This window comes from Macaca thibetana, chromosome 10, assembly GCF_024542745.1.
Source record: "Macaca thibetana thibetana isolate TM-01 chromosome 10, ASM2454274v1, whole genome shotgun sequence".
Classification (NCBI taxonomy): domain Eukaryota; kingdom Metazoa; phylum Chordata; class Mammalia; order Primates; family Cercopithecidae; genus Macaca; species Macaca thibetana.
This window is the reverse complement of record NC_065587.1, coordinates 61,237,450-61,265,008: the sequence shown is the minus strand read 5'-3', so window position 1 is coordinate 61,265,008 and position 27,559 is coordinate 61,237,450. Positions and strand designations below refer to the sequence as shown.

General features: G+C 49.8%; 1 protein-coding gene across 1 annotated transcript in view; it reads left to right on the top strand.

Moving 5' to 3' along the window:
• ARHGAP40 (Rho GTPase activating protein 40) overlaps nucleotides 1-27,131 on the top strand; it is a 49,789-nt gene extending 22,658 nt beyond the window's left edge. The window contains exons 3-15 of the mRNA XM_050807085.1: nucleotides 3,003-3,223; nucleotides 5,235-5,310; nucleotides 5,774-5,922; nucleotides 10,998-11,163; nucleotides 14,113-14,204; nucleotides 14,819-14,896; nucleotides 15,286-15,445; nucleotides 18,215-18,297; nucleotides 20,185-20,391; nucleotides 22,547-22,687; nucleotides 23,486-23,655; nucleotides 25,157-25,212; nucleotides 26,261-27,131. Coding sequence (XP_050663042.1) covers nucleotides 3,003-3,223; nucleotides 5,235-5,310; nucleotides 5,774-5,922; nucleotides 10,998-11,163; nucleotides 14,113-14,204; nucleotides 14,819-14,896; nucleotides 15,286-15,445; nucleotides 18,215-18,297; nucleotides 20,185-20,391; nucleotides 22,547-22,687; nucleotides 23,486-23,655; nucleotides 25,157-25,212; nucleotides 26,261-26,352 — 1,691 coding nt within the window. The 3' untranslated portion in view covers nucleotides 26,353-27,131. The remainder of the gene's footprint in view (nucleotides 1-3,002; nucleotides 3,224-5,234; nucleotides 5,311-5,773; nucleotides 5,923-10,997; nucleotides 11,164-14,112; nucleotides 14,205-14,818; nucleotides 14,897-15,285; nucleotides 15,446-18,214; nucleotides 18,298-20,184; nucleotides 20,392-22,546; nucleotides 22,688-23,485; nucleotides 23,656-25,156; nucleotides 25,213-26,260) is intronic.
• The last annotated feature ends 428 nt before the right edge of the window (nucleotides 27,132-27,559 follow it).

Genomic DNA, 27,559 nt, shown 5'->3' with positions numbered 1-27,559 from the left:
TACTACTATGTAACAAACCACCTCAAGCTCAGCAGCATAATGCAACAATAATCAATTATTATGACTAGTATTATACTTCACTGTTGGAGGGGTTGAGTGGGCTCAGCTAGGCAGTTCTTGCTCAGAGCCTCTTATGCAGTTACAATCAAATGGTGGCTGGGGCTGGAGTCATCTCAAAAGATTTCTCACCTATGTGCCTGGTGGTGGATGTGACCTTCAGGGGGCCTCATCTGGGAGTATCATCTGGGATTATCATCTGGAATATCTGCATGAGGGCTCCACATGTGGCCTGGGCTTCCTCACAGCATGGCAGCTAGGTTCCAAGCACAAGACCAAGAGAGAGAGCTGGGTAGAAGCTGTTTTGCTGCTTATGACCCAGCTTTAGAAGAAAGACAGCATTGCTTCTGCTGCATTCTGTTATCCTGCATGCAGCTATGTTCAAGAGGAGGGGAATTAGACTCCACCCCTTGGTGGGGTGAGAGTCAAAGAATTTGGAGACACGTAATAAAGCCACCAGATCATAACTTACCAGGCTTTACATAATTGACTTCGGGCCTCCTCCCTGGCTCTTCTCCTCCCACCCTGACTTGCTGTCACTCTACTTCTGTCCTCGGGCCTCCTTGCTGGTCCTTGACCCTAAAAGCACTTTCCTGCCTCCCATCCTTTGTCCTCACTGCTCCCTTGGCCTAAAATGCTCTTGCCCCAGGCATCTGCACGGCTTGTTCTCTCCAGTCAGGACTGGGCTCAAACGTTACCTCCTCAGAGAGTTCTTCATCAGCTTCCCTACATAAAATAGCACCTCTGCCCCATCACTCTCCAGCTCCTGCCCTGCTCTATTCGTTGCTACAGCGATGATCACTGCCTGACTTTACCTAGTGCACTTCACTGTGTATGTGCCTGTGACCCCCACTAGAATGTAACTTCCATGAGGCCAGGGACATCATCGGCCCTTTTCACTGCTGTGTCCACAGTGCCTGGAAAAGAGCCAAGCACATTCCCGTCCTCCATCCTTACCTGTTCAGCAGATGAGGGAATGAAAGGGCTCCACATGGAACCCTTCCTGGTTTGGCATGTAATTCAGCTGGGCTTGCCCCTGGTTGGCAAAACAGACGATGCGGTGATGCAGACCTCTTAAGGGCCTAATAGTCACATGCAGTGCCTCCAACTGTGAATGTAAAAAAATCCCTGGTTATACTAGAAGTGGTTTCAGGAGATGCCCTGCATAGGAGGTCCTCCATGTGGCCTCTCTGGCATCTAATTTCCAACAATGCACAGGGAGTGGAGTCAGATAGGGTCAGAGAGAAGCCACTTTGAGCAACTAAACAAACACAGGAGCTGTTTTAGACTCACAGGGCTGAGGGATCCTGAGTGGCATTGAGCCAAGATTGTTTTTGTTTTGTTTTGTTTTGTTTCCTTTCTTTTCTTTTTATTTATTTAATTTTTGAGACAGAGTTTCACTCTGTCACCCAGGCTAGGGTGCAGTGGTACAATCTCGGCCCACTGCAACCTCCACCTCCCTCCTGGGTTTAAGCGATTCTCCTGCCTCAGCCTCCCAAGTAATTGGGACTACTGGCATTTACCAGCACACCCGTCTAATTTTTGTATTTTTAGTAGAGATGGGGTTTCGCCATGTTGGCCAGGCTGGTCTTGAACTCCTGATCTCAGGTGATCTGCCCACCTTGGCCTTCCAAAGTGCTGGGATTACAGGCATGAGCCACCGTGCCCGGCCATCTTTTCTTTTTATTCAGACACCAACTTGAACCAGAGGGATTGTTAATAACTTATTTTTCCCATCAATGTCTATTCATGGCAGGTGATGTTGGATGCTCCATTTATGGTAGGGATCTTGTTTCCTTTTAAAATAGATTTGTTTAAGTAAAAAATGTAGCCCAAGATTAAGGGGATATATTTGGTAAGGAATTTTACAGGGATAATTAGATAGAGATGAAAATTATAAAGGTGGTAGGTGAATGCCTACATTTCAAGACACAGTGGCTCATTGAAAGGATTCTGTACAAACAAAAAAACGTCTGGTATTGTGATAGAATCAGTACCTCCACCAGCCAGCACAAGTCAGGAATGGACCCACAACGTTGCAGCTGCCCTGGAGGCATCTGTTCTGGTTCCAAAGTGCAGGGAAAATGTTGGGGGAAGACTTGGATTATTTGCAAAACCCAGGCTGCCATAAAAGCAGTTTGGTTTGAGTTTTAAAAACAATTATTACTTTGTTGACTAACTTGGTCAACACTGGGTACAACTGTACACCCTACCAATCCTCTCGCACATGTGTTCAACTTCCAGTACGAGCTCTTGAGCATTTCCCCCATAAGGCCAGTGTTTCTCAAGTGTGATCTGGAGAACCTATTGCATTAGAATAATCTGAGGAAGACATTCCAAGTGCAGATTATCAGGCGTGAGGCCTGAACTCCTGGAGCAGAATCCCTGGAGGTAGGACCCGAGATCCTGAAGTCTTAACACACCGTCCCATTCCAACTGATGGTTTTGCTATGGGACTATGACAGTTTCCTTAGGAAGCATAGCTGAGGGGACAATTCCAACACAAATAAGGTCTTGAATATGGAGGACTTCCCAAAGGGACATCAACACCCAGCACCAACTTCCCAACGGGACACCGTGTGACCCTGTAGTGGTCTCTGCCAGATTTTGGAGAAGTGGGTTCATTACTTTGGAGAGAAGTGGGTCCAAAATCAGAACATGCAGGGCCCTTCAGCCAGCTCTGTTTTCCAGGGATTGCTATGTTATGGGTTGACATCCATACACCGACTAATGCCATCAGTACCCCCTACCCCGCCCCCAATTCTCAGAAGGCTCATTAGATCTTCTCCCCCAAAGAGTCTGGTTGGTGTTAATAGGTCTCATGATCAGATATGCAGAAACTCCTGTGTCCAGGTAAGTGTGTGCTTCTATGCAGAACTTTGGTTACCATGTGTGGCTGAGTGCAGAGCTGTGTGTGTTCATCTGGGTTCTACTTCCATTGGCAGAAGGGGAAGCCGAATCCCAGTGGCTGCAGGACACAGGCCTGTTGGGCCTCCTTGGTGGCCTGGGCTTGGACAGCGATCACAAGGAGCTCCTGTCCACCCTGACACAGACCCAGGTGGCCGCTGTGTGCCGCCGGCTGGACATCTATGCTCGCTCAGTGCGAAGACAACACAAGACACCTGCCAGAGATGTCAGGGACGTCTTCGGGGTCTTCAATTCAGTGGTAAGTGGCATATGGGTCATCGCAGGCCCTGTCTGACTGGGATCTCCGTGCTGCCACCACAGCCTGAGAGATGCAGTGATCCTGCTGAAGGGCTGTGTTGGTATGTGTGTGTGTGTGTGTGTGTGGTGTGTGGGTGTTGGTATGTGTGTTGGTGTGTGTGTGTGTTGTGTGTTGGTGTGGGTGTTGGTATGTGTGTTGGTGTGTGTTGTGTGTTGGTGTGTGTGTTGATGTGTGTTGGTGTGTGTGTTGGAATATGTGTGTGTTAGTGTGTGTGTGTTGGTCTGTGTGTTGGGGTGTGTTGATGTGTGTTGGGGTGTGCATGTTGATGTGTGTGTTGGTGTGTGTTGATGTGTGTTGGTGTATGTGCTTTGGTATGTGTGTTGGAATATATGTGTATTAGTGTGTGTGTATTGGTGTGTGTTGATGTGTGTTGGGGTGTGCGTATTGATGTGTGTGTGTTGATGTGTGTGTTGCTATGTGTGTTGATGTGTGTGTTGGTGTGTGTTGGTGTCTGAGTGTTGGTGTGTATGTTGGGGTATGTGTGCATGTGTGTTGGGGTATGTGTGTTGGGGGTGTGTGTGTTAGGATGTGTGTGTTGGGGTGTGTGTTGGGGGTGTGTGTGTTGGGGTGTGTGTGTTGATGTGTGTGTTGGTGTGTGTGTTTTGGGGTGTGTGTGTTGGTGTGTGTGTGTGTGTTGGTGTTTGTGTGTATTGGGGTGTGTGGGTGTGTGTGTTGGTGTGTGTGTGTATTTAGAGTGCATTGGCTTGCACACATATGTCTCCCTGCCTTCCACTATGTCCCTACATTGCATGTAGGTCTTTACCTCCCATGCATGCCACTGCGTATATGCCTGTTGCCACTGTGTGTCCTTGGGTGAGCCTGAAAGCCTAGGTTCTTCCTATATAATTGTTATCGATGCAGGGCAGGCAAGCCCCAAAACTGGGGATTAGCTGTGGAAGCTTTTGGTTTCACTCAGGAAAGAATTCAAGAGTGAGCTGGTGGTAGAAGAAAACAATTTTATGGAGGCGGCAGTGATACAGTAGTGTGACTGCTGCTGCAGAGCAGGGCCACCTATAGGCAGTGTGTGCAGAGCAGCAGCTCAGGGGCAGGACCACCCTATAGGCAGTGTGTGCAGAGCAGCAGCTCAGGGGCAGGGCCAGCTCATAGGCAGTATGTGCAGAGCAGCAGTTCAGGAGCAGTTCTGCCTTTTAATTAAATGCAAATTAAGGAGTGAGTTATTCAGAAATTTCTAGAAAAGGGGCAGTAATTTCCAGGTGTTGCCATGGCAATGGTAAACTGTCATGGCACTGTGGGCATGTCTTATGGAGAGGTGTTTTTGCCTCTTCCCTGTTTCAGCCAAAGTCCCACCTCCTACCTCATTAGCAATACAAAATCCTTTTTTTTTTTTTTTGCGACTGAGTCTTGCTCTGTCGCCCAGGCTGGAGTGCAGTGGCGCGATCTCGGCTCACTGCAAGCTCCACCTCCCAGGTTCACGCCATTCTCCTGCCTCAGCCTCCCGAGTAGCTGGGACTACAGGCGCCCGCCACCTCGCCCGGCTAATTTTTTGTATTTTAGTAGAGACCGGGTTTCATCATGTTAGCCAGGATGGTCTCTATCTCCTGACCTCGTGATCCGCCCGCCTCAGCCTCCCAAAGCACTGGGATTACAGGCGTGAGCCAAGGCACCCAGCCGGCACAAAATATTTTTTATTGTCACTGTGTATCCTGCTGACACTTGAAGCCTGATAGGTTGTGGGCATCATCTCTCTTGGAGCACCTCTGAAGTGGCATAACAGTGATTAAAACCACAGGCATTGGAGCCAGCCAGACTTGGGCCCCAGTGCCCATTCCCAAATTAGCAGCTGTGGGACCTTGGGCAAGTAACTCAGCCTCTCTGGGCTTCAGCGGCTCGTCTGTGAAAAGGGGCTGTGGGTGGCTCCTGTCTCCCGGGGTTGTGTGAGCCTTGTCGGCTTCCCACGTGAGTAATTGGGCACTGTCTGTAATTTGCATAGAAAATGTCATCAGAGAATGGGGACTCCGGTATGAAGGGGACCCAGCTCAGTTCCGGGGCCTCTAAGTCTCCTCCAGGTAAGTGATCGTCATTCTCCAGGGCCCTGAGAATCGTCCAGGCTACATAAAGGGCTGCTCTCCCAGCATTTCCCACTTCCTGCTGACTCCCTGCCTTCCCTGCTCAAGGGCAGTAGGGAGGGGAACCCTGAGGGGACAGGTTGGGCCCTTAAGTGAGTTGTTGCCATCAGGCCCATGGGCCTCAAGATGGGAAAAATCTCTTCCTGGGCAATTGGCCTTATCTAGGAAATCACTTCCTGGGGCAGTGAGGGTCTTAGCTATCATTTCCTGGGGGTAAGGGGCCATAGCTAGGAAATCACTTCCTGGGCAGTGAGCCTGAGCCCTAAACCTAATTATTTGATACTGGGGCTTTGAACTTGAGTTGCGAGATCACTTCTTAGGACTAAGGGCCTAAGTTCTGAACCCAAGCACTTGCTTCCTGGCAGCCACTTCTCACTGCCTTTCTGCTTTGTTTCCCCCGCAGCAGCAGAGCCTGGGGGGCCGCAGGAGCAGGCTGGGAGGGAAGAAGCCTTCAACATGGACTCTGCCTACTCAGAACAAGCTGCGGTGCTCCTGCAGAAGAGCAGGCCATCCCAGGGAGGCACCTCTGCCTGGGGCAAGTGTTCCCTGCCGGTGAGGATGCTGTCCATGGGGCTGGTGGCTAGGTCCCCCGTGCTCAGGCACCAGCACCTGTCTCTTCACACCTTGCACACTGACAGGCACCCAGCACAAAAGTTGTCCAATCATTCATTCATTTAATTCATACCACAAATATTTACGGAGTAACCGCTGGGTGTCAAGACTGGGGAGCAGGGTGCTTACAGTCTAACAGTCCTGTCAGTATTGTTCTTTGTTTTTATCCTTAGAAAGCCCTTCCTCCTCCAGCAAGCTCATAACTGTCCATCAACATGTTTTTCTAGTTACTTTTAAAATTAATGTTAGTGCCTGGAGTGACAGAGAGAGACCCAATATTTTAGTTCTGTTCTTTCCTCCCCCCACTTCCCTCCTCCTCTTTCTTTCTTTCCCTTTCTTTCTTTCTTTCTTTCTTTCTTTCTTTCTTTCTTTCTTTCTTTCTTTCTTTCTTTCTTTCTTTCTTTCTTTCTTTCTTTCTTTCTTCTCTCTCTCTTTCTTCTTTCTTTCTTTCTTTTTCTTCTTTCTCCTTCCTTCCTTCCTTCCTTCCTTCCTTCCTTCCTTCCTTCCTTCCTTCCTTCCTTCCTTTCCTTCCTTCCTTCCTTCCTTTTCTTCCTTCCTTCCCTCCCTCCCTCCTTCCTTTTCTTCTTCCTTTCTTTCCTTCTTTCCTTCTTTTTTTTCTTTGAGACAAGGTCTCACTCTGTCACCCAGGCGGGAGTGCAGTGGTGCCATCTCAGCTCACTGCAGCCTCAACCTCTCAGGCTCAAGCTATCCTTACACCTCAGCCTCTCAAGTAGCTAGGACTACAGTTGCATGCCACCATGCCCAGCTAAGTTTTAAACACTTTTTAGAGTTAGGTTCTTTATACATTGCCCAGGCTGGTCTCAAACTCCTGGGCTCAAGCAATCCTCCAGCCTTAGCCTCCCAAAGTGCTGGGATTACAGGTGTGAGCCACTGCACCTGGCCGTTCTTTTTTCCAAAATATTCAGTTATCTCAGCATAGTTCCTTCCAAATAGGATGTAATCATTGATGGTTAGGTTTTTAAAGATTGAACTATAACTCGCTGTAAAGTGCACAGATATTTACCATGTACAGCTTGGTGTGTATGCCTGTGTAAACACCACAAATCAGTACAGAAGCTTCCTCCCTTGCTTGATGACTTATAATACAGGGGAAAAAAAAAAGAAAGAGAGAAACTTCCTACCCCACCTGAGCTCCCCCATGTCCTTCCCTGGTAATTCCTTTCCCTGCAGAATAACCACTATTCTTACTTCTCTCATGGAGTAAATACAGTCTTTCACAGTCCTGCTATTACTAAAGGAAGTATTTCTTCTTTGACCACGTGATGATGCAGTTGATGCAATCTTAGGTAACATTTTACTGAGGGCTGCCCTGGCCCAGGACATTGTTCCCAAGGCTTCTAGTGCCCTCATTGCTCCCTGACTGTATGATATAAAAAAAGAGAAATAGGGTCGGGCACAGTGGCTCACGCCTGTAATCCCAGCAATTTGGGAGACCAAGGCGAGAGGATTGCTTGAGTCTAGGAGTTTGAGACCAGCTTGGGCAACATGACAATACCGCATCTCTACAAAAAATTTTTGAAATAGCCAGGCATGATGGTACAGACCTGTAGTCTTAGCCACTTGGGAGGCTGAGGCAGGAGGATCACTTGCACCTGGAGGTTGAAGCTACAGTGAGCTATGACTGTACCACTGCTCTCCAGCCTAGGCCACAGAGTAAGACCCTGTCTCAAAAAAAAAAAAAAAAAAAAAAAAAAAAAAAAAGAGAGAAGTGGCATATGTTAGTCTGTTTTCACACTGCTGATAAAGACATGAAAGAGGTTTAATGGACTTAAGTTCCACATGGCTGTGGAGGCCTCACAATCATGGTGGAAAGGCATGTCTTACATGGTGGCAGACAAGAGAAGAGAGCTTGTGCAGGGAATCTCCCCTTTTTAAAACCATCAGATCTCGTGAGACTTACTCACTATCACGAGAACAGCCCGGGAAAGACCTGCCCCCATGATTCAGTTACCTCCACAGGGCCCCTCCCACAACACATGGGAATTCAAGATGAGATTTGGTGGGGGACATAGCCAGACCATATCCTGGTGCTCAGAGAGGAGAAGTGACAGAATTGGCTCCCACAAAGGCCAGGACAGGAACTCCTGGCAGCCTGACCCCGGAGCCTTCCCAGCTGACTACCACACTCTACTGCTTAGGACACCAGCCCCACCCCTGCAGTAGCCTCTATTCCAATGTGAGAGTACTTCCACTCGTTCAGATGGAATTTTCTTAGGTCCGCAGCAAGTTGCAAAAACAGAACTCCCACGTACTCTACACCTAGTTTCTCTTAGTAATAATATTTTCCATTAGTGATAGTACATCAAATAACGTTTATATGTATTTATTTATTTTAATTTTTTTTTTTGAAACAGAGTCTCACTCTGTTGCCCAGGCTGGAGTGCAGTGGCAAAACCTCAGCTCACTACAACCTCTACCCCCGACATTCAAGTGATTCTCATGCCTCTGCCTCCCGAGTAGCTGTGACTACAGACATGTGCTACCACATCCAGCTAATGTTTGTAGTTTTAGTAGAGACAGGGTTTCACCATGTTGGCCAGGCTGGTCTCGAACTCCTGACCTCAGGTCATCTGCCTGCCTCAGCCTCCCAAAGTGTTAGGATTACAGGCGTGAGCCACTGCACCTGGCCTAAATTTTTTTTTTTTTGAGACAGAGTCTCGCTCTATTGCCTAGGCTGGAGTGCAGTGGTACAATCTCGGCTCACTGCAAGCTCTGCCTCCTGGGTTCATGCCATTCTCCTGCCTCAGCCCCCAAGTAGCTGGGACTACAGGCACCCACCACCATGCCTGGCTAATTTTTTGTATATTTAGTAGAGACAGGGTTTCACCATATTAGCCAGGATGGTCCTGATCTCCTGACCTTGTGATCCACCCACCTCACCCTCCCAAAGTGCTGGGATTACAGGCGTGAGCCACTGTGCCTGGCCTAAAATTTTTTAATAATGGGTTTCTATTTCTAAAACATCAGAGATAATTAATATTCAACATTATCTTGTCTTTTTCTTTGACAGTGTTTCTCCATTAAATTATGAATGATGATAATAATTAATCATGCTAAAGGGCCAGGCATGGTGACGCACACCTGTAATGCCAGCACTTTGGAAGGCCGAGGTGGGAGGATCACTTGAGGCCAGAAATTTGAGACCAGCCTGGGCAACATAGCAAGACCCCATCTCTAAAAAAATTTTTTTAAATAATTGGTTGTGGGCCAGGCATGGTGGCTCATGCCTGTAATCCCAGCACTTTGGGAGGCCGAGGCAAGTGGATTACTTGAGGTCAGGAGTTTGAGACCAGCTGGGCTAACATGGTGAAACCCCAGACCTACTAAAAATACAAAAGTTAACTGGGTGTGGGGGTGCACAACTATAATCTCAGCTACTTGGGAGGCTGAGGCAGGAGAATTGCTTGAACCTGGGAGACAGAGATTGTAGTGAGCAGAGATCATGCCACTGCGCTCCAGCCTGTGTGGCAGATTGAGACTCCGTCTCAAAAAAAAAAAAAAAAAAAAAAAGTTGGGTGTGGTGGTGTGTGCCTGTAATCTTAGCTACTCAGGAGGCTAGGGCAGGAGGATCACTTGAGCCCAGGAGTTCAAGGTTACAGTGAGCTGTGATTGCGCCCCTGCACTGCGGCCTGGGCGACAGAGCAAGACTCTCCTGTGAATAATAATAATAATGCTAAAAGCATCACATATTGATCTTTTACCACACACTAAGCATTATGCCAACTACTTCACATATTTGATTTAATTTCATTCTATTAAGCTGGTGATAATTGTGTTAATAAACTAAAAAGTAGTAATAAGTACTGAGTACTCACTATGTGTCAGGCACGATGTTTCATACACTTTATTGAATTTAATCTTACCAACAGTCTTGTGAAGTAGATACTGTTATCACTTCCATTTTGCAGATGAACACACAGGTAAAATTATTTGCTTGCACTCACAGGTAAAGTAAGGATTTGAACCCCGGGGGTGTGACTCCATAGCTCATGCCTCAAGCACTAGGCTGTATTATAAGCATCAATTACCATTTCTTTCCCTTTGAGCACTCACTCGAAAGGGGCACTGGGAAGTGGTCTGGCCATGCCCTCCAGGCAGTGCTGAGCAAGCCTGGCCCTCCTGCTTGCCTTCTCTGACCTTGGGCGGCAGGAAAGCCTGGAGCTGCCTGCAGATTCCCAATGTGGCCTCTAGATGGCAGGGTTGAGCATTCTTTATTTCTGCGGGTGGCATGGCCAAGGCTGGGGAGAGACCTGGTGAGGGAGAGGAACAAAGGGCAAGAGTAGAAGCAAGAATAAGAAGCCCATGGGGTGATCCCTCTTCTCCAGGTCCTCTTGTGGGAGGGCAGGCAGTGAAAACAGTTTCTGTTTCTCGAGGCTTCGCTATATGCTTGGGACTGTGCCAAGCACTTTATATCCATTAGGTCATTTGCTCCCACTAAAATTGTATGAGGCCGTTGCGGTGGCTCATGCTTGTAATTCCAACACTTTGGGAGGCTGAGGTGGGAGAATCGCTCGAGCCCAGGTGTTTGAGACCAGCCCGGGCAACATAGAGAAACTCTGTCTCTACAAAAAATATAAAGATTAGCCAGGTGTCGGGGTACATACCTGTAGTCCTAGCTACTCAGGAGGCTGAGGCAGGAGGATCAATTGAGCCCAGGAGGTCGGGGCTGCAGTGAGCAATGTTCATGCCACTGTACGCCAGCTTGGGCAACAGAGCAAGACAGTGTCTCCAAAGAAACAAACAAACAAACATGCAAAAACCTTCTGAGGTAGGCTCTATTTTATGATTATGGATGGGGAAACAGAGGCTCAGAATGTCACTCTGTTTGCAAGAGTTAGAGCTTGGACCTGACTTGAGGATGGACTCCTGAGCACCAGCTCTTATCCACGCTGCTCTTCCTTCCGCCTAAATGCCCAGGGGAGAAGGGGGAGCCCCCAAATACCCATCAGACACATAGCCTGACAAATTGTCTTTACTTCCCTCTCTATTAATAGAAGTTTACCATCCCCAAAGGCAGACTTGGCGTGACGAGGATAGGAGACTTGTCCCTGCAGGATATGAGGAAGGTACCTTCTCTGGCCCTCATAGAGCTGACCGCGCTCTGTGACGTCCTTGGCTTGGACCTGAAGAGGAGCAAGGCGGGGAAGTGGAAAGCGGCAGGTGAGCAGCCCCGGCCCAGGGAAAGCCCTGTGGCCACAGTCCTGGCTTTCTCCCAGGGAGCTGTACACGAACTCTCCCACCAAGAGAGAGATGCTCGGCTTTTTTTTTTTTTTTTTTTTTTTTGAGACGGAGTCTTGCTCTGTCACCAGGCTGGAGTGCAGTGGTGCGATCTTGGCTCACTGCAACCTCCGCCTCCCGGGTTCAAGCGATTCTCCTGCCTCCGCCACCCGAGTAGCTGAGACTACAGGTGTGCACTACCATGCCCAGCTAAGTTTTGTATTTTTAGTAGAGACGGGGTTTCACCATGTTGGCCAGGATAGTCTTGATCTCTTGACCTCGTGATCTGCCTGCCTCGGCCTCCCAAAGTGCTGGGATTACAGGTGTGAGCCACCGCGCCCGGCCAGTATGCTCAGCTTCTATATTCCTTCTGTTTACATTTTTTTCTGCATATGAAAACAATTCCTGCTCGTTGTGGGAAATTTGTGAAATAGAGTAAAATACAAAAAGGAAAAAATATAATTCAGAAAAGCATTTTTCGTGCATTATCTTCCTTTGTGTGTATGTGTGTGTATCCTTTTTTCACCTCATATTATATAATTATGGTCTGGGAGCAGTGACTCACTCCTGTAATGCCAACACTTTGGGAGGCCGAGGTGGCAAGGTCACTTGAGCCCAGGAGTTTGAGACCAGCATGGGTGACATAGTGAGACCCTGTCTCTACAAAAAATAAAAAAGTAGCCAGGCGTGGTGGTGCACACCTGTAGTCCCAGCTACCCGGGAGACTGAGGTAGGAGGATCACTTTTAGCCTGGGAGGTGAAGGCTGCAGTGAGCCTTGATCATGCCACTGCACTCCAGCCTTGGTGACAGAGAGAGTCTCTGTCTCAACTCTATATAAAACTATAAGACCCTGTTTCATAATTCCATTATATATAATAGAATATATCATAGTTATCGATCTATATTATAGAGTATTATATATATAGAATTTTGGACATTTTCCAGTTATTGTATCATTTAGTGGTTGTCATGATAATGCTACATAACAAACAACCCCCAAACTCATGACTTAAAAACTCTACTCTTGCTCACGTGTTTATGGGTAAACTGGGTGTAGCTTGGCTGATCTAGGCTGGGCTTGGCTCCAAGTTGTTGGCTGAGTGTAGGTCTGCTCTCAGGTCTTTTGTCCTCCTGGGACCAGCTGGCCGTCTGGAGGATAGTTTCATGGTGACAGCAGAAGCTCAGAGGGCAAACTCTACCACACAATGCATTTTAAGCCTCTGCTTGCATCATGTAGTTCCCATGCCATTGGTCCAAACTAGTCACATGGCCTAGCAAGGGGTGAGGAGGTACGCTGTGCTTCCCTAATGGGAAGATTTGCAAATTCACATGGCCAACGGTGTGGATACAAAGAGGGGTAATGAATTTAGAACAATAGTGACATCTACCACAACTATTAAATATTCCTTGAAAACATGATTTTTATTTATTTATTTATTTATTTATTTATTTATTTTTGAGACAGAGTCTCTCTCTCTTGCCCAGGCTGGAGTGCAGTGGCATGATCACAGCTCACTGCAGCCTCAAATTCCCCAGGCTCAGGTGACCCTCCCACTTCAGCCTCCTGAGTAGCTGGCACTGCAGGTGTGTGCCACCACACCCTGCTAATTTTTGTATTTTTTTGTAGAGAGGCAGTATTTCCATGTTGCCCAGACCTGGCTCGAACTCCTGGGCTCAAATGACCTTCACACCTCAGCCTCCCAAAGTACTGGGGTTACAGGCATGAGCCACCTTGCCTCAGTGAAAACACGATTTTTAATCACTGCACTATTTTCCTCCTTGTGGATGTATTCTAATATATTTAACCATTTCGCTATTAGCGGACATTTTTGATGCCCATATCTTTCCTACTATAAGACACAATCACTACTGCTGTGTATATGCTTTTGAATGCATCTTAGATTACTTTAGATTACATTTATGAGTTCAGTTCTTGAGATAATATTGCCCTTCAGCAGTGTGCGAAAGTGTTCATCTTGCTGTGTCATTGTCAGCATTATGCACTGTGATTTTTTTGGTTTGTTTTGGTTTGGTTTTTTGGTTTGTTTCTTTAAAGACAAGAGGATGAGGAATAAAAAAGACCAGGGGGAGGAATCTAGCAGAGCTGGGGCAGGCCGGAGAAGGGAGAAAGAAGGAAGGTGTGGAGAAAATGTGGAAGGAGGAGTTTGCCTGAGAAGACTTCAAGCCAGGGTGGTTAAGATGGACCTGGGGAATACATTCTCTAGAACCTGGCCCATCCTGCAGAGCCAGAGCTCGACCCAGGGCTGCTGTTACATTTTTATACCTGGTGCTCCCTGAAGCAGCAGCGTACTTCCCTTTCAAGATTTTTTTTTTTTTTTTTTTTTTTTTTTTGTGAGACAGTTTCGCTCTTATTGCCCAGGCTGGAGTGCTGTGGTGTGATCTTGGCTCACTGCAACCTCTGCCTCCCGGGTTCAAGCAATTCTCCTGCCTCAGCCTCCCAAGTAGCTGGGATTACAGACACCCATCACCACGCTCGGCTAAAATTTTTTTGTGTTTTTAGTAGAGACGGGGTTTCACCACATTGGCCAGGCTAGTCTCGAACTCCTGACCTCAGGTGATCCGCTCACCTTGGCCTCCCAAAGTGCTGGGATTACAGGCTTGAGCCCCCGCACCCGGCCCTTTCAATACTTCTTTATTCAGCTGAGATTTTCTGCTCTGAGACATATCTCCTCAGCAGTGATGTTTTCATTACTGCTGAGGCCAAATAATCTGCTCAAGAGGAGAGGTTTGGGTCCGGCCATTCTCTCGAGAGCTCAGTCCTTCCACAGGGAAAGGGATCTGATTCTAGTTGCCCAGGAGATCTTGCAGGTCCAAGCCCAGTGGTCGTTCCAGGAAGTGAAACGTGCCTTCTGCTCTTTGATTTCCTGCAGAAACTCGCCTCTTCGGTGTGCCCCTTGACAGCCTGCTAGAAGCTGACCACAAAGTCCTCCCCAGCACACAGGTCCCACTGGTCCTTCAGGCCGTAAGTCGTCCCCAGCTTGGGTTTATGTAATCCTTCAGAGGCTGGCTCTGGGGACCATTGTCAGGAGACATCTAGCAAAGGGGTGAAAGGATGGGCTTTAGAATCAGGCAGACCTGGGTTCAAATTCTGGCTCTGGCACTCGCTAGCTCAGAGACCCGGGTGGATTTTTGTTGTTGTTGTTGTTGTTTTTATTTTATAAATTTTTGTCTTAACTTTTTTGTAGAGACAGGGTCTCACTATGTTGCCCACGCTGGTCTCGAACTCCTGGCCTCAAGTGATCCTTGGGGTGGATTTTTTTTTTCTTTTCTTTTTAACTTCTGAATCTTCAAGTCAAGGGTGGATTTTTGAACTTTCATTAGCCTCCCTTTCAACGTCTGTAAATTGGGATGATGATAACAGTGTCCTCCTCTTATTAATGATTAAATGAGAAAAATCTGTGTGAAGCTCTCACAATGCCTGGCTCATGGAGGTGGTCACAAAAACTATTATTATTTTGAAGGAAACCCTTCTCCGGGTACTCCCCTCTTTCTGATTTTCATGGGAGACAAACACACCATTTTGAATCCTGCTTTTCAGCTTTTCCTAGTTTAAGTGCTGGTTTCTCTCTCTGACAGCTGCTGTCCTGTTTGGAAAAGAGAGGACTGGACACGGAAGGCATTCTCAGGGTGCCCGGATCCCAGGCCAGGGTCAAGGTAATGGTTTGGCTTCCGCCGCTTCACTAAGGCTGCATCTCCCGCATCCTCACATGTGTGTTAAGCCAGGAGAGAATCCAGTCCCTGGCTCGCCGGTGATCTGTCTTTGGTCTCTGTGTGGGTTGAGGGTTTGAGAGGCTGAAGGTGGTACGATGAGCATGATGGCGGAGAGCGTGGGCCCTGGAGTCAGACCACCAACGCTTAATGAGCAGAGCCCTGTGCTCAGTGACACGCACTTTAGGCCATTTCATCCTCACTTCAACCCCACGAGGGAGGTGCTCTTGTTGTCCCCACTTTGCAGATGAGGCAACCGAGCCCCAAGGAAGTGGTAGAGCAGCTTCTACCGGAGCCCTGGGCCAACTGTGTTTTCGTGCCCCTCCTTCCTGTAGGGGCTGGAACAGAAGCTGGAGAGAGACTTCTATGCTGGCCTTTTTAGCTGGGACGAGGTTCATCACAATGACGCCTCCGATTTGCTCAAAAGGTTCATCCGGAAGCTGCCGACGCCTTTGCTCACGGCTGAGTACCTCCCGGCCTTCGCTGTGGTGCCCAGTGAGTGTGCCCAAGCCCTTAGCCTGTGCAAGGATGGAGATTTGGATGTCACTGGCCTTGGTTGGAGAGGGAAGCCATGCAAAGGCAGGACTGCCTGTTCCTGGAAATGTCTGTTCCAGAAATGTCCAACCAATGGGGGAAGAAGCAAGTATGAGCATGTGAGCCCAATATGTGTGCATATGCATGTGCATGCCTGTCCTGTGTGTGTTGTATGGCATCTGTGCATGTGCAGGTGTGTGAGGAGAGAAGGCTAAGGTTTTGCACACTACAGTCCCTATTAGTTCTCACGTGGACGCGTGGACTGGTTTCCTTCACATCTTGATATCCATGGGGTTGAGCTTATCAGCATCGTCTACCTGTGTATCTGTGGACACACGTGTGTGCACGTCCATCTGTGTGCGCATCTACAGATCGCGTCCACCTGTGTGCGCATCTGCAGATCGCATCCACCTGTGTGCACGTCTGCAGATCGCGTCCATCTGTGTGTGCGCATCTGCAGATCGCATCCATCTGTGTGCGCGTCTGTAGATCGCGTCCATCTGTGTGTGCGTCTGCAGATGGCATCCATCTGTGTCCATCTGTGTGCGCGTCTGCAGATCGTGCCCATCTGTGTGTGCATCTGCAGATCGCGTCCATCTGTGTGTGTGCATCTACAGATTGCGTCGATCTGTGTGGGCGTCTGCAGATCCCGTCCATCTGTGTGTGTGCGTCTGCAGATTGCATCCATCCGTGTCCATCTATGTGTGTGCGTCTGCAGATCATGTCCATCTGTGTGCGCATCTGTAGATTGCGTCCATCTGTGTGTGCGTCTGCAGATCATGTCCATCTGTGTCCATCTGTGCGTGCATCTGCAGATCAGCATGTATTGCACGGACCTTCCTCTATGTATAGTCTGCATATATATATTCCTGTCTGGACTTCTTCACAATCCACAATGTGCAAACATAGTCTCTTCTATTTTTCTCAGAAAAATAGAGCAGCTCTCCTGAGATCTCATTCATGACCATGAGGTTCTCCCTGTCTGTCTGAATTCTCCAAAAATCTTCAAGGCTCAGGCAGTCTGATTTCCACCCCCAAGCTAGGGGAGGGGACAGGGATCCTGAGAAGTCTTCTCTGACCTTTGATTCTCACCTCAGTGTTTTGTTTTCTTTTTCCTTCTTCTTTTCTTTTTCTTTTTTTTTTTTTAAGAGATGGGGTCTTGCTCTGTCACCCAGGCTGGAGTGCAGTGGCATGATCCTAGCTCACTGCAACCTTGAACTCTCGGGTTCAAGTGAGTCTCCTGCCTCAGCCTCCCAAGTAGCTAAGAATATAGGCACATGAGACCATGCCTGGCATACTTGTTTAAAATGTTTTTGTAGTGATGGGAGTCTCGCTATGTTGCCCAGGCTAGTGTCAAACTTGTGGCCTCAAGTGATGCTCCCACTTCAGCCTCCCAAAGTGATGAGATTACAGGCATGAATCATCAGGCCTGGCCTCGACCTCATTGCAAAACATAAATCAGATCCCTTCCCTATGCTGTTACCATCCTCCACAGCACCCTTGTAATAAGATTCCACTCCTTACTGGGCCCACCTGCTTCGGCTCAGGTCTTGCCTATTTCTGGCCCCCTTTCCTCCTGGCCTCCTCCTTCCCCACTGTCTGGTCAGGCCCTCCCACTTTGCTGTTTCCCCTCCTCTTTCCTTCCCTGGAGCATCTGCACTTGCTGCTGTCTCTGAATGGAACCTCCCTCCGCCCTCATTTGGCTGCTTCCTGCCTTTTAAGTTTCAGCTGGCTGTCAGAGCCTGTGAGGGGCCTTCCGTGACCCCACACTCCGTGCTGCCTGCTAGCCTCTATAATGATGCAGTGATGCCCATCATACTCTGATTTATTCTTTGCTTGTGTATTGTGTCTCCCCTCTGAAATGTAAGCTCCACAAGCCTGCGACTTTATTTTCCTCCTTCACTATTGTGTCGCAGGTGCCTAGACTGAGCATAGCACCTGACAGGTACTTGATAGGTATTTGTTGATAAGTGAGAGAAGGAAGGAAGGGAGGGAGAGAGGAAGGAAGGAAGGAAGGAAGGAAGGAAGGAAGGAAGGAAGGAAGGAAGGAAGGAAGGAAGGAAGGAAGGAAGGAAGGAAGGAAGGAAGGAAGGAAAGAAGGAAGGTAGGTAGGTAGGTAGGTCAGTCATACGGGGTTGTAGGCCTGGGGCCCCGGGTGCTCAGCCTCTGTGTCTCCTATGCGGCTCTTCTCCAGGTTCCAGGCAGCTCTCAGCTGCTGGGTCTTGTCTGGCTCTGATGAACTCCTTCTTTGAATCTATAACTACTACCTCCTCCTACCCGCCTCCTCTCCCCGGAGATCCTGACACCAGGTGTGAGACGGCTTTTCCTTTTCAACCTTCACAGTACAGAGGGTTTCATGAAACCTTCTGTCTGGGCTCATTGAGCTCTCTGTCTCCCTTCCTAAGGGTGATTTGCTGGTTCATTGCATTTCTGACCCTGGGCTGTAGCCTGGACTGCATATCTGGGTGTGTGCGGCATGTGCGTGCATGCACACGCATGTGTGTGTTTATTTTGCTACACAAAGTACAGCAAGTGAATCTCTCCACCAGCACTGGTCAGGGCTCTGTCTGAGCCAACACTAGACAAGGAAATAGTCCCGCACCTTATGAAAAAAGGGATTCCTGGCTGTTCCCTGGCTTTCCAGCTCTGGAATTTCCCCAAGAAGAGACCAGACTGAGGGAGGGAGTCCCTGAGCCTCCCATGGAGACTGAGGTCCCTCCCTCCCCGCAGACATCCCCGACCTGAAGCAGCGCCTGCAGGTTCTTCACCTGCTCATCCTCATCCTCCCAGAACCCAACAGAAATGCCTTAAAGGTAAGAGTTACCATGCACCACCACCACTTTGCCATGTCAGCCCACACCCACAGCCATGGCTCCAAATGTGCTCATTTATTCATTCATTCAGCAACTTCTGCCAGGTGCTAGGGTTCAGTGACGACCCACACAGACCTCTCTTGAGACTTTTTCCTAAAGAAAGTGGATGAGTCCTGAAAGGGGATAGTCCCAGAGTGGGCACTGCAGAGCGTCAGTTCCACGTGGTGCTAACAAGTGTTAGCACCTTGTGGCCAAGCCTGGATAAGTAAACACAGAGTTCATGAAACAAGATTAAGAATATTTTTCTCCCCAGGACTTCTCAAAGCCTTTGGTATATTGAGGCATTGAGAGGAATCTCCAAGTGGGATTAGAGTATGCAGCACTCTAAAAACTGAGTTGATCAGGGACCTCTTTTGTTGTGGAAAGCATTGCACAGCACTGGTGTTCTGTGCTGAATCAGTTTGGGAAAAGACCCTTAGCAAATTCCCCTTGTCATATAGGAGTGGATGCTCAGCCTTTGCCCAGCTCCCTATACCCTCTTGGCTGTCCTTTGGTCAGACTCCAGATGTGCCTCCAGGGTCAGCCTGTGAAGAGGCCCCAGATCTTCCTGTTTGAGTTTCTGCTTCCTTTTCAGTAAAATGAGGATGATAATAGCATTAATAGCATCTTGTCTAATTGTTTTGGAAATCATAAAAGTTAACTCATAAGGAATCATAGGGTAGAAGATGATGCTTTGCAGTGTATTCAATATGTGTCCTCTGTTCCTATCCCCTCTCCCTCCTTCCCTCCCTTCCTCTCTTCCTCCCTCCCTCCCTCCTTCCCTCCCACCTCCTTTCCATTTTTTCTTCCTTCCTCCACCCATTTATCCTCATTCATCCATCTATTCATCTTCTTTTCTTTATCCATCCACCCATCCATCCATTCATCCATCAATCCCTCCCTCCCTTCTTCAGTCCCTCCCTTCTTCACTCTGTCCCTTTGTCCTTACTGGCTGTGTGACTCTTGGTGCATTCTCCAAGCTTGTTTCCTTCTCTATAAAATGCATGCAATAATAAGAGCTACCTTGACCAGGCGCAGTGGCTCATGTGTGTAATCCCAGCACTTTGGGAGGCCAAGGCGGAAGGATCATTTGAGGTCAGGAGTTTGAGACCAGCCTGGCCAGCACGGTGAACGCCGTCTCTACAAAAAATACAAAAATTAGCTGGGTGTGGTGGTGCACACTTGTAATCCCAGCGACTTGGGAGGCTGAGGTGGGTGGGTCACTTGAACCTGGGAGGCAGAGGTTGCAGGGAGCTGAGCCAAGATCACACCACTGCATTCCAGCCTGGGTGACACAGTGACATTCTGACTCAAAAACAAAAACAAAAAACAACAACAAAAAAAATACCTTATAAAGTTGCTGTGAGGATTAAATAAGATGTACCAACTAAAGGCCCAGGAATACAAAGAATACATCGTAAATAGTAGGTCTTATCACCTTCCCCTGCTCTTCCCAGCGTCTCTGCTTCCCTATTCTTTCCTTTGCATTTTGGGTAGATCCAGACTCCAGAAAGAAGCAGCTGTCCCAGGCCTCACCAGGAAATGACCCATGTTCCAGACCTGTGGCCCTTTTCTACCTGGAAGCCGAAGTCTGACCCAGTTGTCTCATTAGTCTCTGAGGGAGCAGGGGGGAAAGTGTTTTGGACGCACCACAGAGCAGGAAGTGGAGACACAGAGAGGCCGCGGAGTGGGCTCGTGGCACAGCTGGAACAGGAGCCCCTCTTGCTGCTCTCCCAGCTCCTGGCTCCTTCCTAGCGCCCCCTTGTCATGCATCAGGATGCCCTGGGGATGGTGGGGAGGCGCCAGGGATGGGCTGAGGTTTGAGGGAGATTCTGCCCCCTTCCCCAGGCGCTGCTGGAATTCCTCAGGAAGGTGGTGGCCCGGGAACAGCACAACAAGATGACTCTGTGGAATGTTTCCACCGTGATGGCCCCTAACCTCTTTCTGCACCATGGGCGGCCCCCCAAACTCCCCAAAGGCAAGGAGAAGCAGCTGGCAGAGGGCGCAGCCGAGGTGGTGCGGATAATGGTGCACTACCAGGATCTGCTGTGGACGGTGAGTGCTGCTGGGTGCTGGGTATCCCTCCTCTGGGTGCCGCTGCCCTGTCGCCCCTGCTCTCCAGGAGCCTGGGCATTGTCCTTTCAGTTTCCTAGTGTGTCCCTTCCAGGCCCTTTGTTGGCCTCTGCACAGGGCTGTGTTTTCTTCTTCCCCCTGCCTTAGTGACCAAGAAGCGTCTTCCCTTTCTGTCTCCGCCGCCACGCCTCTCTGTCAGTCTGCTGCCATCTGGTCTACCCCAGATTGCAGGAGTTCCCCCAACTCCCACAAATAATTCCTTCACATCAAAGCTTTTATACTGCTGAGAAAGCCCCATCCCTGAGGCCCAGGATCACAGGGCCTGCCTAAAACAGAGCCCGGAACCAGATAACAGGGATACCCCTGCCCCCCTGCCCCCACTATGAGCTTTGCCCTGAGTAACAAGTGACAGCAAGGCGAGGAGCCAGAGGAGGAGAGAGGCCCCTCTGCAGGGTCAGCATGGTGCCCGCAGCACTGAGACCCCTCCAGCTCCTGAGACTCTGTGAACACAAGGTAGCACCATCTACCACTGCTGACCAGGCTGCTTTCTCACCCAGAGATGTGTATCCTCTTCCCTCCATCTGTTCATTCATACTTCCATTTAGTCTCCCATCCACCCACCCACTCACCCACCTACCCATCCATCCATCCATCCACTCACTCACCCACCCATCCATTTATGCATCTGCCCATCACCCACCCACTCACCTACCCACCTATCCCCCCACCCATCTACCTACCACCCATCCACCCATTAATTCCTCCAACTCCCCCATCCACCCATCCGCCAATCTATCATCCACTCACCCATCCACCAATCATGCATCTATCCACTCATCTACCAATCCATCCATCCACTCATTCACCCATCCATCCATCCACCCATCTACCCAACCATGCATCTATCCAACTAAACCATGCATCTATCCAACTATCTACCCATCCATCCACCCACTCATCTACCAACCATGCATCTATCCAACTGTCCACTCATCCATCCAACCACAGTCCTTCCTCCTATCCCTCCCTCCTTCCGTGAAGTCATTAGGTTAGATTTCCTATTCCAGAAACCAGCAAGTGAAGCCCTCTTTGACTGTTCTCAGTTTCTCTCTGACCCTGCTGGGCACTCTTCTATGTTCTAAACACAGCAAGTGCCAGCTGGCACTCCAAACTCATCTAGTACTTCACACTTCTGAATTTTTGCTTATGCAGTTTACTCTGCCTGTAATTCTCTTCCCCCCACCTTTTTTTTTTTAAATGGCAGAAGCCTGCTGTCCTCTGCTCATTCTTCAAGACCTCTCAATTCAAGAGTCAACTCCTCTGTCAAAAGTCCCCTACTCCTCCCTCATACACTCCTTACACCCCCATAGTTCCTTTCTTCTCTGCACTCAGCCCTTTGAGATAATGTTGCTACTAAAAGACATTGGATTGTTATACTTCTTTTTATTGGAGAGAGCTTTTAAAATTCAAGAAATTCCTGAATGTTTTCTTGTTAGAAAAGCTTCAGACAACATAGATGTAGAAAAAGTGAAAGGGGAGAACCCCCATCACCCTTGCCCTTCCCCGTGTGTGTCACCTTTAGTCAGCACGCACATAGCAGAGAGGGGAGTTCAGAATCGACCCCAGTTCCATCAGACCCTGGGAGACAGAAATGTGTTGTTATCAGGGTCCATGGAGTCTGGGTTCTCTGACTTTACTGGGTTCGGATCCCACAGAGAGGCATGGGTTGAGCTGGAGGCCTCTATAGGAATCCCCCAGTGTGGGCTGTCTGGAGGTTCTCAGAGCAGAGCCTGCCCCAGGTGTGTTTTGGGGACACCCCTGCCTGAGTGTGCCAGTAAGCAGCTATCCCTCAGCAGGTGCAGGACCCTCCAGCCTCTGTCGAGGGGAACCACTGTCCACTAAGCCTCAGGGTGGGCTCCACTCTCAGGGTCCCCTACTCCAAGGCCCACTTTAGGGGCTGAACGCCCCCTCCTCATTCCACCAAACCAGTGCTTCCGTCCCAAGTTCAGCACATGCGTATTTCCAAGCCCTGTGGGACGCTGGGCCAGGGAAGAGGCCACGATGACCCTGGAGGGGGCTCTGCCTCTCGGCCTCAGCAGTCCTATCACCCTGCCGAGACTCGATCCTTTCTGGCCAGGTCGCCTCTTTCCTGGTCGCCCAGGTGCGAAAACTGAACGACAGCAGCAGCAGGCGCCCTCAGCTCTGCGACGCGGGCCTCAAGACTTGGCTGCGGAGGATGCACGCAGATAGGGACAAGGCGGGGGACAGCCTCGAGGCGGTGAGTGCCTCCGACCCCAGACAGGTGGAGAAGGGCCCTAGGCGACAGGAGGGCACCTGGAGCCCACGTGGTGCTTACCTTCCTCCGGGTCCCGGCTACCGTGCTACCAGCAACGGCCCAGTGAGGCCACCAGGGGGCGCTGCGGCGCCGTCACGGGGAGCGAGGAGGCGTGGCTGCGAAACGAGGGCTTAGAAGCGAGTTGGGGAGGGGAAATGGAGTGACCCGGAGACTTCCCCTAGAAGCCATCTCCTCAGCCCCATTTTTAGGCAGCCCCCGGCCGAGGGTTGGGAAAATGGGGGTCGCTCTGCGGGGTGTGAGGTGATTGGGGCTGGGAGGGGGATAGTACAAGGGAAGAGCCTTCCAAAAATACTGAGTATTCCTGGCAGGGTTCCTGAACACGGTTCCTTATTAAAGTCCCCATCAGAGAAATTGATGAGCGTCGAGGCTGCATCGTGCACGATGTGTGGGTGATGGGTCTTTATACAAACCTACATGTCTGTGTTTGTGGGTGCGTTGCATGTACCCCTGCTATGTGTACGAGTGCGAAACACAGGCATAGAAACACAAACACAGGCGTAGAAACACAGGCGTGTTTGTGTCTGTGTGTACACACATCCAGAATGTGTATGTCTGTGATCTGTGCCCAAGTGGCTGGTGTGCGTGTGTGTGTGTGTGGCATCTTGTGATTTTCAGCGTGAGCATTTGTGTAAGTGCCATGTATGCATGTTTATGCATCCATGTTTGGACTCCAGGCATACTGGCTCCTGTGTATATGGATCTTCCTCTCTCTCTCTGCAGACTCCCAAGGTGGCAAAGATCCAGGTGGTCTGGCCTATCAAGGATCCCTTGAAGGTGCCTCTCACCCCCAGCACCAAAGTGGCCCACGTCCTGAGGCAGTTCACAGAGCACCTCAGCACTGGTTCCAAGGGTCAAGAAGGCAGTGAGGACATGAACAGTCTCCTTCTACAGTAAGGGGCACCTCCTGGAGGCAGGAGCCTCTCCCCTGCCGGGAGGGCTCTGCACCCCGGAGCTGAAGGCCACCAGGGAGTTACACATGCTGTTGGCCTGGCCTGGCCTTCCCTTTCTGGGGTGGTCAGATGGGTTCTCCAACCTTAGAGAGCTTCTTGGCTCCAAGTAATAATCATTATGACTACCACTCACTCATTCATTTTAATAGTATTTAATGAATGCCCACCACCAGGCACCATGTTTTTCTGTTTGTTTGTTTTGTCTTGAGACGGAGTCTTACTCTGTCACCTAAGCTGGAGTGCAGTGGCGTGATCTTGGCTCACTGCAACTTCCTCCTCCCAGGTTGAAGCGATTTTCCTGCCTCGGCCTCCCAAGTAGCTGGGATTACAGGCGTCTGCCACCATGCCTGGCTAATTTTTTTGTAGTTTTAGTAGAGATAGGGTTTTACCGTGTTAGCCAGGCTGGTGTCAAACTCCTGATCTCAAGTGATCTGCCCAGCTCAGCCTCCCAAAGTGCTGGGATTACAGGCGTGAGCCACCGCACCTGGCCCACCATGTATTAAGAGAATTATAGACTAGGCATGAAAAGAACAGACAGAGGCCCTGCTCTTAAGAGCCCACAGCCCTGAGGAAGAGCTGGACATAACGCAAATAGTCACGAACCAAAGATCAAGTTACAAACTGTATTAGGTTTCACAAGAAACACAGGGAATAATGTATCTAGAAGACAAGGAAGCTGGTGTCGTCTGGGAGCGAGGTGAAGCTTCCTGGCACAGAAAACTGCACGGCAAAGGTTCTGCAGCAAGGAGCAGAGCCTGGCCAAGGATCTGGAAGAAGGTCGGGGGCTGATGTGCAGCCATCATTCCCAGGGTACAGGAAACAGCCTGAGCCCTCAAGAGTTTCCTTCTTGGCATTGGCACAAGGAATCCTCAGACTGTCATCTTCAGCAACTGTCTGGTTCAGCTCCTTCTTGAACAGATGGGAGCACTAAGACTCAGAAAAGAGAAGGGGCTTGCTTGAGGCCACATGGCAGATAAGAGGCCGTGGAATTGAACTCAGGATACCCATAATTATCATATAATAATTGTGATTCTTACATGATAAGCATAATTATCATATGTAATCATACAATGTCCATAATCCATCTTGACACAAAATCTTCCCCTCACCGTAGGCTCCTGTCCCCATCTGTCACCACTCATTCCCCTGCCCTCGCAGTCTCCATTCTGATGCCCGGAAGGAAGGAGCCTCGCAGCGGGGTGCACCTCTGGTTGAGCCTCACCATGTGCCCTCCAGCTACCTCTCCCCAGCCCCTGGTTGCGGGACTCTGTCACTGGCTCCAGCTCTCTCAGGAGGGTCCTTATACGTCTTCTCCCCGGTGGGACCGAAAATCAGTGAGGACTGCCCTTTCCAGACCTGGGGGCCATCACAGTTGTTGGTCTTGCTGTTTCTAGAAGGAAAAGGCAGGAGTTTTTTTTTTTTTTCTTTCTCTGTTTTACAGCCACAGGCCCATGGAGTCAGCCAACATCCTCCTCTATGAAGTGGGAGGGAATATCAGTAAGTTCCACTGTGGGAAACGGGAACAGAGCCCGGGTCCCTGGGAGTTCTTCGACCTCAGAGTTTCACTGAGCCCTTCTGGGGGAGGCCAGAGTCTGCCTGGAGATAAGCCTTCCCCTCAGGCCTCTATCTCCGATGAAATCAGGCAGAGTCCTGCTGTAGGGTTAAAGTGCAAGTGTTAGGAGCCTATCCTAGAGTTTGGATTTTGCCTGGAGCTGGCCTCAGGCTGGCAGAGAGAGGCAGAAGGTTTGTTTAGTGTCAAGGTTGGCAGTTCCACCAGTGAAACTGACTCCTCTGGGACACCCTAGCTGGGATGGACCTCATCCCTGGCCCAGGGGCCAAGGAGTCCTTAAGGAATTCTGCAAATAAATGTCCGGCTCTGGGAGGTCCCTGGCTCTGTGGGAACCAAGGATGGGCAGCTGTTTCCCTTTGCATTCTCTAGAACAATGATCCTCAGACTTTACCGGAACCTCAGGATCCCCTGGAGGGCTAAGACACAGATGGTGGGGCCTGAGAATGTGTGTTTCTGATGAGTTCCCAGAAGTTGCGGATGCTGCTGGTCGAGGGGCCACACTTTGAGGGCCACTGGCCAAGAAGCAGAGGCTAAGACATGGCATCAGTAGTACATGATGCACTGAGCGGGTGCCCCTCAAGAAAAGGGTTCCAAGGGAAGGAGTGAAGGAGGATAGGGAAAGGGCAGGGACCAGGAGTGTCTGCATCCTGGAGCTTGGCCTGATCCACTAGGGGGCTCTAGAGCACAAATCACATCAGAGTGGTTGCATTTTGAGGCAAGGAGACTAGTCTTTGGTAGTCTGTGTCCATCGGTCTTCGACTGTGGGCTTTCCCAGGGGGAGGGGATGTCACTTTTCTGGCAAGGCATCTTCCCTCAGCGGAGCTCAGTCCTCCAGCAGAAGAGGTAACTGTGAGCTGTAGCAGTTAAAATGCATACAGCCAGGGGACAGTGCTCTGCCTGGTGAAGGGCTCTGCGCAGGGGAACAGCGTCTCCCATAGCCTCCCACTCAACCTCCTTCACCCCTTCTTCCCACAGATGAGCATCGCCTGGACCCAGATGCCTACCTCTTAGATCTGTACCGTGCCAACCCACATGGCGAGTGGGTCCTTAAACAGAGCCCCACCTAAACCCTGCGACTCTCAGGAGCAGCCTGGATGCCTCCTCCTCTCCCCTGCTGGCTCTGTGTCCATGTACCCAGCATGAGAACAAAGCTATTTCAAGGGAAGGTCTGAGTTTTCTTCCAAGGCATCGTTCTCTGAAATGCCTCTCAGACCCCTCAGAAATAGACTCAGGACTAGTGCTCTCTCCACTCAGAGGGGATGAGGGGCCAGGGCCTCAGGGAGGGGAAGCCAACACAGCCCTGGGAGAACTGGACAGAGGAAGAACTTCCCTTCACCGTTCTCATGTTTTAACCACGCACACAAAGCCCTCGCTCCCCTCCACCCCCTAGCTCTCCGGAGAGTTGCTTCCTACGTCAAGCTTGCTGTTATGACACCATCACTTGGGGCACTTGGATCTCCATAGGCTTCTGTCCATGGCTTCTAGACTGGAGGAAATTTAAAAATGCAGCACCTCTATCAAGAGATAGTTGGATTTTTTTCCCCCAGGTAAGATTGTTTTGAAAGTGGCCCTACAATGTGTAGTGGCAGCAGCACCAGAAACAAGACCAGGAGAGCTCTATGACCTTGGACAAGCCCCTTGCCCTCTCAGAGTCCTTCAAGGATGAGGAGCTGGGGCCTCAGGGAGAGGAAGCCAACATCGCAGCCATGATCAGCCCCAGGAGAACTGGGCAGAGGAAGACTTCGCTTCACAGCTCTCATGCTTTACATGTTGATTTGTATAACCTTGTCATTTTGTAATACGATATTTAAATTGTTTAAACATTAAAGGCACAAGTTCAATGTCACGCTTACTTTGCCTAAGTGTTTTTCTCTCCAGTCCCGCGCTCGGTGGGTGTTGTCCTTCCAGCGAGTTGACATGGGAGCTTGGTGACGAGAGCATCTTGCTGAGCTGCTCAAAGGGCTCTGGTCCATGTGGTCCAGCCACGCCTTGAACCCACAACCACCGGGGGGACAGGAAGAAAACTCAGAATGCGGAGGCATAGAGTAATGACAGCTGTTGCTGAAGGGTGGGGGCATTGCAGGGACAGCCTCTCTGGGAATCCTCTCATCTCTTACAGTCCCAGGTCTCGCCCTTCCTCCTTTCCTCAGCCCTGGGTCTGTATCCTCAGACCAGGTGAGGCTTCGCTTATTTGTTCATTTAACAATGAGTTTACTGAGCATCTAACATGTGCCAAGAGGTTCACAAATTTAATCTTCACAATAATCCAGTGTC